The 12,213-nt window shown below is 39.0% G+C and overlaps 1 protein-coding gene across 1 annotated transcript; it reads right to left on the reverse strand.

Annotated features, from left to right (window-relative positions):
• Nucleotides 1–1,217: 1,217 nt before the first annotated feature.
• BTF3 (basic transcription factor 3) lies at nucleotides 1,218–7,658 on the reverse strand. The gene is made up of 6 exons (XM_014064893.2): nucleotides 7,533–7,658; nucleotides 7,068–7,136; nucleotides 4,063–4,176; nucleotides 3,713–3,914; nucleotides 2,371–2,427; nucleotides 1,218–1,494 (listed from the first exon to the last, which is right to left on the reverse strand). Exons 2-6 carry the CDS (start codon nucleotides 7,134–7,136, stop codon nucleotides 1,448–1,450), a joined length of 489 nt encoding a protein of 162 aa, XP_013920368.1. The 5' UTR covers nucleotides 7,533–7,658; the 3' UTR covers nucleotides 1,218–1,447.
• Between the last annotated feature and the right edge of the window lie 4,555 nt (nucleotides 7,659–12,213).

Below are 12,213 nucleotides of genomic sequence, written 5' to 3' on the forward strand. Positions count from 1 at the left end.
TAATTACTATCTCTAAAAATAACACTAGGAAAGAAAGGCTTCTTTATGTGTCATTTTAGGGCATAGCACAGATTCAAATTACTCATCTTGCCTGGGCTTATCTTTTTTTAAACAGGTAACTTATCACAAAAGCCCTTCTCTGGTCTAAAACTGAAATAAAGATTTCTACGAGAAGCTTTTGTCCAAACACTAGTGCAGCTGATGAATTACATTTTTTTTATCTAACAATCAAGGTTCATTCAACTAAGAGTCAGCATCCGCTGTCATGAACTGTTCACTTGTGAATATTACCGTGTTGATATCTAGTGTACTTTTAAGTTATTCCTGTGAGATACCAATGCCTAAATAATTGTTTCAAATTCTATATTCTTTGCATCTAGACATAGTGAAAACAATTCTGCTGCTAATGATTCAGTTATTCAAGGCAACATAGTCATTTAGTGTTTTGTTAATAAACTGCTGTCTTAAAAGTAAAAGCAAAGAAACCAGAACAGCTTCTGATGGTAGTTGCATTGATGTGTAGTGATTTTAAACAATTCTTTATATTAACTTCCATGAGGAAAGGAGAATGGCAACAATTGCTGTAAAGAATAAACTACATTTTAAAAAATTGCCCTATCGCTAAAATCTCAGCAAATCAAAAGATTATTCCTGATTATTTGAAAGTCTATTGTAGATGCCTTTAGGCTCACCTAAAGCCTATGATCTTATTCTTTTGCACTGTCCAAACTTTATAGATGTATTAGTAAAGATCATACATACATATTCATTTAAATAAACAGAGAAGGGAAAAATATATTAAATAACATCCTTTTAAGTTTGCCTTCTCCATTTTAGGCTCCTCAACATCAGATTTTTTTCTCCTATAATTCTCAGCTAATATAGAAGCCTAACTGTTAAGAATTTGGAGAGATGAAGTCCAGCATATGTTAACCCATGAAACCTTCAACTAAAAGGTTAGTGCCAGCCTATCTATAATTTAGTAATCTAACCTGTTTTTATTCAGATAAAAGCTAAACCACCATCAATAATCTAGTTGTGAAATCCATTTCAATGTTGGCATAAATCATTGTAATAGGTAATGCAAAAGAGGCGGCTCTGGAAGATTTTAAAGTTATTATCAAAGTAAAATCTAAAGCCAAGAACCTTCATTTCCCACCACTTCCCACCACTATCACAAGTAATTATTTTAATTATCTACAAAAATACTAATGAAGTATTTGACTAAACATTTGACTTTATTAGCTTTTAGACTTAGTACTTTTCCATTTTGTGCACTTCCAGCCCATTCGCACTGTGCATTAAGAATAACTGAAGAGCTGCATTGAACCGACTTTCCAAATATTACAGATCTTAAGACTAAGATCAGTACAAAATATTACAAATAAAAGTCACAATATAAAATAGCAGCTCCACATAATTGTCAAGTTTTACTGAATGTGACAATTCAATTTGCTTCATTTTTGGAAGCCTCATCAAAGTTCTCCACGAGATCTGCAAAGAAAAAAAATGGAATGATGTTTTTTAAGTGGAAAAAAGTCCTGCAATATTTCAATGCTTATGCTAACATCTAAAGCATTTTAGAATTATATTTTTGTCAGAGAGCATTAAATATTAAGTTTCCTGCATAACTATACAACTATCTCTACCTCATATGCAACTGATCGGAGAGAAGCAATGTATTGTAATGCAACTATTTTTTTTATTAATTGCAGTTACATCCATTCATTCAGTGACTGTTCAAAGTTATAATAGCACTGAATAAGGGGGCCTGTCCTTGAGTTTCAGCTGGAATGTTGGAATGTACCCATGGTTATTCAACTGCAAGCAAGCATTCAGTGCCTGTCCACAATTGTGTCACATAATCCATGATCATATGGTTGCCATCTGTGACCTTTGCCAGCTTCCAAGCAAGCAAATATTCACTTGTGAACATTACTTTGTGGATGTCTGCTGTACTTATAAGTTACTCCTGTGAGGTACCAATGTCTAAATAACTGCTTCAAATTCAGTATTAGAAGCTGACAGGATGTCACAAAAGTAACCATAGGATGTCCTCGCTTGACAACCCAGGGCGTTACACTTAACAGCAGCAACCAGGAATGCCTGAACTGTTGTGCCTTAGTATCTATCACAGGCAGATGACTTTGCACTTTACAACTGGATTGTTTGGCAATGGAAATTCCAGTCCAAACTTCTGTTTTAAGATGGGGGTTATCTGTATACACCAGAGGTCTCATCGATATTCCAATCATCTGGACATAACAAAAACTGGGCCAAAAATACTTCCAGATAAAGTGGTAGGAACACAAAATATTCAAATCTTTTCAAATCCTGTCCTGAAAAATAAATAAGGCTAACAATTCTTACCTGGAACTTCATCATCATCATCTTCTCCAGTAGCAAGAGGTGCTTTTCCATCCACAGCTGAAATCACATATTAAAACATGGATGAAGCATCTCTTGTCTAACATTTTCTGTCCATCACAATGTCTCTTATTCACTTGCTTCAGAATGAATCCTACTGAATTCAATGGCACTTCCAGACACATAAGAAATTGCAAATGTGGTATATTTAATACAAGAATAGGCCACCGAAAGTATGTTTAGAATTTTGTTGTTTACTGTTTTCCAAAAAGGTTTGCACACATATAGTTTTCTTTTAGGCAAGAATGAGTCCAAAACTGCATGTAATAAAATAAGGAAGAATCAGTCCAACATTATTCAAGCTAGAAAAAATATTCAGACTGCTCCCAAGGTAAAAACAAAAGCACTTCTGATTTCAATGTTGTATTTGAGAACATAACTTGTAATATTTTTCAACCAATTTATATCTTGTTCTAGCCTTGGAAAAGAACAGATATATTTATTCAACCAGTTTCTTTGTATGCAGAAAATCTGGCTGTTCATACTAATTTGTCAAGGGAAGACGTTAAGTTCCTCTTCAGGAACTAAGAAAAAGTGTACTTGCAATTTTCTCAATTCATTCTTGTCAATAGAGGAACAGAGCTATCCTCCTTCCTGATTCCACTCTTTGGAAGAGGTCATGAAAGAAACCCAAATTATCTGAAATTCCAGGTAATACTTTTTTGCACGACACACTGAATCATTTTTCTAATTACTAAGCCATTATAAAACAATTTTTGCCTATTTTCTACTGCAAGCATGAAATATGCAGTTTACACTTGTGGGCAAAATACGAACCTCCAGCTGCTTATTTGTGCCCTGCTGCTTTGATTTACATCCAGGTTACACAATAAAGGGTATTTTTAGTGGATTAAGAAAATAATCCTATTGTTTACTAAGATTGATGCACTTTTATTTTTAAAAGCCCAATTCCTCCAAACAAAGATCTGATTTTTATCAGTTCTTTTAACTAACTCTACACCTGTTGTGAAGTCTTTGTGGCCCCCGTCTGATCTATTCTAATTATATAAAAATTTATTCTCAAATCTTCTCTACACAACTCAGCTTCCGGAATATATTTTCTTTATCCATTTGTCGAAAAGAACTTCTGTTTATCACATCTTCTTCGTCAATCTGGGTATCAGTGAAAATGACGAACAATATATTAAGTTCTAATTAAGACTGTATTCCCACGGACACCCAAATTTAGCACCTTTTTCAAGAAGACTGCAAGCCTAGGTACTTAATAGAAGCCTTAAACCCTTTCCAGAATATTCATTCTTAATTATAGTGGGTCTTTACTTACATTGTTTTGGTAGAGCTTCTGCCAGTCTCCTCAAGCTTGTCAGACTATCAGCGCCAAGCTGGTTTAAGATGCTAGGCAACATTTCAGTCAGCTGCTTTGTCTCAGCATGGCCTGTGATTGTAAAAGTGTTAGCAGCTAGCGAGGCTTGAACTTTAGGATTGTTGAAGTGAATTACAGTGCCTTGGTTGGTGAACATGTTGACCTATAATATAAGAAATATATATATTAATTGTACCGATACATTTTTTATATGAGTGTGCTCCATTTCACCCATTTCCTATTAACTCCATTTTCTTAAAAGCAGCATTTTGTCAAGTCTTTATAAGCACTGTGAAAGAAAAAACTGTTACCTCTTCGATCCCAGATATGTTATTTACTCCCAATTTCTTTAAGGAAAACTGAAGTTTCTTGTCATCTGCTGTAGCTGTTCTGTGAACCACCTTCTTCTTTCTACGAGCACTACCCTACAGAGAAAGAGTACATTTTAACTCTTTTTAAAATGTTATCTTTTAAGCGTGTAAATGTCAGGCAGCCTAATTCTATCTCTGGATGCATTAAACACTATTTTCTTTTTGCAAAATTGCTAAGCAATTCCACTAATAAACAGGAATGAAGCAAGTTCAACAATATTAGCTGAAAACAGACATATTAGCCAAATAAATATTCCAAATGCTGAAAATGTTTTTTCTAGAGAATTAACAGGAACATTAGTAGCACAGATATATTTATCTAAGGAGCTCAATAACTTCTGATAGAAGAAACAATAAGATGTAAAACATTGTTAAATGCTTCTGGGGGCTTTCTACTGTTTTCTTTAAGTACTGTAATTCAATTTTCATGTGCAAACATACATGGCACCTGTGAAGAAAATGAAAGCAGATATTGCTTCACCCATCAGTCTTTCATTACCAGCAGGTGACATATATTATATACAATAAAGCAAACAAACAAACAAACACCCCATTTCCACAAAACATCCTCCAAAGTCCAGATTCTCTTTCTTGGGAGGAAAGAATTGTGAGTGAAATTCTGTCAGAAGGCGAAGGTGTTATAGAAATCATGGTAAGAGCCACAAGGAATGAGGACTAAACAAAAAAAAGGAAAAATATAAAACATACTAGATTGGAATTGTATTTTAAGTCAGTGGGCTTAAATTACTGCAGAATGACAAGTCAATATTTTAAGACGGTCCTTTTTTTGGAATCACATTAGTTATTCTTCATGGAAATGGATTTGCACATTTGTTTTTGTGCACAGCTCTTGTATATGCAGTAAAATTCTAGTTAAGCAATTCTGAAGTGTTTTACAAATGATGGGTGCCAATTAATCAACCAGGATAAAGTGACAAATATACAGTAGCAATCTCTCTTCTAATTTTATGAACAGTAATTACCCATGAGGAATAGATTGGACTGAAAGATAATGAATGGAATGCTGCTCAGTAAGTTTCATGGCTAAGAGTATAAATCCAATACCTTCAGTACTATACCATACTCTGAAAACATGGAACAGTTTAATTGAATTAAATCAACTAAATTCATAGGCTAAGACATCTTAGTCATTATTTTCAGTCTAAAAACTATACTGCTTTACACTGCTTAATAACCATTTAGTGTATATGATGAAAATTATATGTTCGAGCTGTAAACATGCTGGGACCTGAAATTCCAGACTCCACCCTTAATTAATGATAGGTTTCTTATGTAAACTGAATCTAATACTGTTCATATCAGAAAGGTACAATATACACCATTTTGTACACAGATCATGTTTAATCTTTGAACAGAATCCCGTGCATATCTATGCAAGAGGGCCATATTAATTTATATGTTTTCTTCCAAGCAAGTGGCCACAGGACTATATTCTACAGTATTATAGCAATCAGTCTGATAGAAAAATTAAGTCTTACTGATTTGTTGAATCTTTCATTTAGGACTATGTAGCATAAAAAGATAAAATCTCTGTTAACTAAACCCAACTGCTGAAGTCCTCAAAAAATGTCCAAACAGTTTTCTTGGTAACAATATGTGATTCACTACTCCCTTCTTCCAAGATCTTTCTAGACTTTTCAGCCTACAGTCCTGGTATATCAGGGAACTCCCACTGGATCACTAACTACACTTAACCTTGCTTAATTTACCAGCTTTCACTATATATGTTTAGTACATGATGTATTGCTCGCAAATAATCTTTATCAGATTATTTTCACAAATTGCCTAAAATAAAAGCATATTTATCAGATACTAATAATCGTGGTTATTATTGTTTTCAATATGAAAACATATCTGGCCAACCATTCCTTTTCATTAACAGCACTACCATCAACTTAAATATTGTCACATGTAAAGTTTAAATACAGTATGGTGAATGTAATGCTTTTCTTTAGAAGTGTCAATTAGCAAATCTTATGTCTGATTAAACCAATGAAGACCTAAGTACATTACATTTGTTTCTAACTGTACAAAGCTTTTCTCTAAAACAGAAATGGCCTTAGTTCCTTTTTGGTTTTATTGCCTAATGAATTTAATAGCTATGTAAGTTAAGGAACAGTCTCCTCAAACACAGAGACAGTTCCTCACTTCAAAAATGGCTCCTTATAATTACACTTTTAGTGGCAACCATGTGAAAATGATGGACACTGCTGTTCTTCCTGGAATGTCTTCCTCTCCCCCTCCCCCACTTTGTAAGCCAAGCCTAAAACTTTTGCTATTTTTCTGGTGGTCTTTCACTCAAGTATTAACCAGATCTGTCCTCACTTAGCGAAACCTGACATGATTTTAGAAATCTACCCCTTCGAACACTCGATGATTTACTTGGTTCACGTATTTAACAATGTAATCCCATTGTAGGCACCTTCTGTGAATAAACTCACGAAATGTTTTTTTATCAAAGACCTACAGAACACACTAGAGGCTACCGTAGGCAAGGTCCAACTGGCAGCTCGCCCCTCCAAACCATTTACAAAGTCACACCTCGCACGAACAATTCATGAAAAAAAAAGATTTGAATCAAGACGAGGCCTCTTTGCGGGCCAAAACACCGTAAGCCCCCCCCCCCATCCCCAAAACGGCTACTGAGAAGATCGTAATGACTGGAGAAGAGCCTAATGCTGGGAACGATGGAGGGCAAGAGAAGAAGGGGACGACAGAGAATGGGGTGGATGGATGGATGGATGGAGTCGCCGAAGCAGTCGGCGTGAGCTTCAATGGACTCCAGAGGATGGTAGAGGATAGGAAGGCCTGAAGAAACATTGTCCAGGGGGTCGCGATGGGTCGGACACAACTTCGCAACTAAGATCCTGATTTCGTGCGAGGCTAAAGAGGGAGAAGAAATGGGAAGCAGCCGCCCGTCTTACCTTCCCACCGATGCGCACTTGGGCCTGGAGCTTAGCTAATTTTTCTTGATTCATGATCGTTTCTTTCATCTAAGGCACAAAAAAAGGAGGCAAAAGGGAGGGTTAGGCGGGTGGAGCTGCACCGCTTCGGGGCCGCCGAGATTAAAGAAGGACCCTCAAACGATCTCCTCCTTCCCACCCCGGCCCTGCTCGGCTCAGCCTACGAGCAACTGCCGCTTCCTTAAGCGGGAAGGCAACGTCCGCTCCCCAAGTGCCGGCGGCTGCGGAGCGACCGAAAATCAGGCGGCCACTTCCGGAGGCTGCACCGGGATTCACTCCTCGCTCAAGGCCACCCAGCCGCCTCTTCCCGACTCAAAGGGAGGCCCAGAAAAGGATCTCGACACCCCCCTCCCACCGCCGACTCTCTTTTTTTTTTGGCTCCTTCCCGCTTTTCCTCCGGGGTGAAACAGGGGAACCTTGCCGTACCTTTGCGGGACGAACCGGGCGGATCCCGATAGGAAAACCGGCAGGAGGGAAGCGCCGACCCCGAGAGTCGCACGCGGAAGGAACCAAGATGGCCGCCGGAAAGGGAAAAAAAAAACAGGCAGCAGCGACGCTCTGAGGCAACCCGGACGCTGCGCATGCGTACTAACTCAATCCCCCCCATCCTTTTTCTCAGCTCCCATTCCTGTTCGCCGCTGCATCCTGGCGGAGTTGGGAGACTGCAGCCCGATCTTCTCTCCCATTACGTTTCCGCCAGTGGGCTGGGAATTATCGGGTGCTTGCAGGTGGAACGAGAATTCCAGTTGCTGATCCTGTTAGGCGGGTCTCGTTTTGATCCGAGGTATAAGCGTCGTGCAAGGCAAGAGCCAGTATTCACCATTAAGCAGACTAAGCACGTGCTCAGGGCACTACAAAGTTGAGAAAGAAAGAAAAAAACCAATGAAGATTTGTACACTATGTACAAAGGAGGGGGACACCAAGATTGTCAATGCTTGGGGCACCAGTGAGCCTTAGTCCGTCACTGAGTGTGGTTAAACCACCAGGCTAGAAACTAGAAGACTGGTCCTTCCTTGAAGACTACTCTTCTGATTTTTTTGATCCGGGGTTAAAAAAAGTAGATCCTGCACTGGCTGAAAAACTAGGAAAGAAATAAAAAGCTTTGTGTGGAGTGAGATTGAGTGCAATCAGCTATTGCTCTACTACACTAGTGTTTTTCCAACTTAGTAACTTGAAGATGGGTGGACTTCAACTCCCAAGATTCCCCAGCCAACATGCTATGTGTCTGTTCACAATCTTAAAATTGCCAAGAAAACATTGTTCTGCATGCTGATCTAAAGTCCGACTGGTATAACAAGTGGAGTCCCTTTTGCTCCAGTCTGGCTATATAATACTTTAGGCCAGTCAAGTTATTTGTACATCTGAGTCAAAACTCTGTTGCATGATGACTGGTTTTTTTTAATACCGTAAGTAATGGAACGCTTATGCTTTACTTTTATTATTGTTGTTGTTATTGCCATGAAAGTGAAGATACAAAAATCCACTGACAATCCAAACTACCAAACTTTGCAATGACAACGTTGAAACTCTCACTTTTAATGTGTGAGTGCAGCAAAATCGCACCAACTGATTACAAAGATAGATATGACCGAGTAGCTAAATTAACCCACTGGTCATTATGAAAAAAATACGATTTTCTTGTATCTGAAAAGTCATGGGAACATAAGTGGGAAAAGTTGAAAACGAGGCGAAGATCTTTCAAATACAGACATATCATCATTTGGAACACAACACAGCAGATATCACAGTTGTCGAAAACCAAAGCATACAATTTATTGATATTGCTGTACCAGGAGACACCAGTGAAAGAAAAAGAACTAGAAAAAATCACGAAATATTGGCCATCGAAGCTATGTGATTATGGATGAAGCATATAACAGTGATACCACTTGTCATCGAGGCACTTTGTACCATGTCCAAGAATTTTATAAAATACATCAAGAAATTGCAGCTTCCTACAATAATATCAGCAGAGCTACAAAAAAAAAAAACGCTACTCGGAACATCGTACATTTGATTAATACCTAGGATGATGGCAGTAACCCATATCAACCATCAACTAGCAGGAAATATTTGTGATACATTTTTAAATGTTCAGTTGACTGAGTTTCATGTTTAATGAATAAAAGATAATAATAATAATAAAATGTATTAGCTGCCCATCTTACCATAAGATAACTGCACGACTTGAGAGACCGCCTCCTGCCAATTACCTCCCTACGACCAATTAGATCCCACAGATTAGGCCTCCTCCGAATACCATCAGCTAGCCAATGTTGACTGTCGACCCCTCGGGGGAGGGCCTTCTCTGTGGCTGCTCCGGCCCTCTGGAATGATCTCCCCGTGGAGATTCGGACCCTCACCAACCTTCAGGCTTTCCGCAAAGCCGTCAAGACCTGGCTGTTCCGGCAGGCCTGGGGCTGATGAGTTCCCAGCCCCACTTGAATTGTTGTGATTGTTGCGTTGCTTTTAATCTGTTTTTTGTATCTTGTCTTTGTCTTTGTTTGTTTTTTGGTATCTCCCCCTTCCCCACTTGTTTGTTAGCCCCCCTGAGTCCCTCGGGAATAGAGCGGCATACAAGTATAATAAACATACAACATAGTCATCAAAAATACATCGACATTAAAACAAAAATAAACCAAAGATTAAAATCTAAGAATTTTAGGTGTAGGGAGGGCAGGGCAGCATACAGAGAGGTGGAATCTATTGTTACTGGATCAACCAGCTCCATCCACTGCTAATCCCCCAGTGGGGCCCCAACCAACATAAACATTTTATTTCTCATGACAACTGCCTATATCTGCAGACATATTTTACTTTGGGGGGAAATCAGTGGGAACTGATATTTTACTTTTGGGGGGGGGATCAGAAGTACATGGTAATTTACAATAAGAACCCAAATAGAAAAGTAAACAAAAAAGTAAACAAAACAAACAAAAGTAAACAAACAAAATCAAAGCTGCAATAACATTTAATCCCCCAAAGTTATCTATAAGGGTAGAAAGTGACAAAATGTATGTTGCAATGCATAGTCTGTTCTTTCCATATTTAAGTATGACATCATTAATACAAGTATGGCAGAGCAGACTTTGCAACTTGATCAGTGGTGGGATTCAACCAGAGTAACAACCAGTTTGCTTCATGCGTGCTTCGCGGAAAAATCTAATTTGTGTATCACAAATTTCTCAGACTTCAGTTGCCAATTGTGGGTTTATGGAGGCAAGCTGAGTTACAAAGCCCTTAGCAAATTTTGACAGTGCCCCCCCTTTGCAAGCCTGATTACAGAATTTGTGAGCCCCTTTTAAGTTATTTGCAATGCTAAGGATTCAAAATAATTGGGGAACATTCTGAATAAAACCAATGAGAGAAGGCAGTTGAATTGTTGCCTTTCAATATGTAGTGCAATTTCAATCTGTGAAGGAAAAACAAAAAAGTGCAATTTAAGGCCAAAAGGTAGAGGGGAAAAGATCTGCATTTTTAGAGCCTATTGTGAAGCTATCTGCACCTTACTGGGGCATCCTATGACTAAGCTGCGAAACTAAACCACCACAGGATGGCAGCAGAATATTAGAATTTTCCATCTTTCTTTGCTAACATCTAGTGGCTGTTTGGATTTTTACAATCCAGATCCAGTAGCCCTGGCAATGTAGTTGGCCAGTCAATGCTATTTCTATAGCTTACAAATACTCCCCTGATATGACCACTCTCAAGTTATTTCCACCAGCAGGATTTCAATTTCTTCCATTCTGAAATGGATGCCCAAAGGCTAAAATCACTGTCATTCCTTCCAGCTGACCTACACTAAGCACATTGTCTGTCCAGCATTTAAATGACATGGCGTCACAGCCTTGCTGGGCCTGAGCCTTGCTTTTCCAAGCCCAATGAAATACCAACTGAGATGGAAGGAATGCAATTTAAATAGGGATGAGTACTTAAAAGCTAAACTGAAGTGGCAAATAGAAAGAACATTTTTTTTATCTGATGCACTGAGAGAGGAGAAATTAATACAATCTGGAACTATGCATGCCCATACTGGGCGTACATTGTATTTGTGTGTGAGAGACCAACAGAGAAAGATAATAAACATGGCTGATTGAACAAATGCATTATGTTAACCCATGATTTGCTGAACAAGTCATGGTGGCTGGCCTAACACAAGTATACATTCTAAGTCCAGATGTTCCAGTGGATGAGGTAGTTAAGGGTAACACTCTTAAGGTTTTCTTTTCATTTTTTTGTCCAGAAGAGGAGTAACAGCTAGAGAACTGAAGACTGAGAATTATTTTGCTCCGATGTTACAGATGAGGCTTTTGCAAAGAGCCACACTGGATGCTGAAAAAGGGTGGGTGGTTTTGGTGGTGATGGTGACATTGCTGTCCCATCATTCAGCACTACCCAACTGAAGAAGTTTGCAACCATTCTATACTATCAGTTCAGGGGTGGGTTTCTCACCTCGTTCCAACCGGTTCGGTTGGAACGGGGCCGGCAGCGTCCTCGTGCACGCGCGCGGTGCACGCATGCGTACTAGTGTCTGCGCGATGCTCCAGCTGCTCCTGGAGGATCACGCAGGCGCTGTATGCGTCCTGCGCATGCGTGGAAGCGCAGAACTCATCAAAACCAGGTAAGGACGGCGGGCGGGCGGGCCCTTCGCCGTTCCCAGAAGTTACTTACTTCCGGGTTCGCCGACCAACCGGTTCGCAGGGCCCGCTGCGAACCGGTTGAAACCCACCCCTGTATCAGTTACTGAAAAATCAGAATCACACTAACACACTAATTTCAGGCCAACATAGTGAATGCACAAAAGTCCAGCAAGAGTACACAATTAATTTAAATAAATATAGGGCTGGCACCAAAATGCTGCAAGCTGCTGACAGCCAGGTGAATTAACTAGGATTAACCAAAGTGGATTTCTATAGGCGGGGTGAGACTGGGACAGTATAGAAATAGAGTGAATGTTAGGGTTAAGCCTCAATGTTATATAAAAGTCATTCTTAGTTATAAAATACTTTTAATAATTAATTTGCCCACCATAGAAGTCTTGATATATAAGAGAAAGTAATAAGGAATTGACCTTCTGAAATAGACTGTCCTATTCACTCCCCCACAG

This window comes from Thamnophis sirtalis, unplaced genomic scaffold (genome assembly GCF_051295495.1).
Source record: "Thamnophis sirtalis isolate CommonGarterSnake01/CBP01778 unplaced genomic scaffold, rThaSir2_p1.2 scaffold_5, whole genome shotgun sequence".
Classification (NCBI taxonomy): Eukaryota; Metazoa; Chordata; class Lepidosauria; order Squamata; family Natricidae; genus Thamnophis; species Thamnophis sirtalis.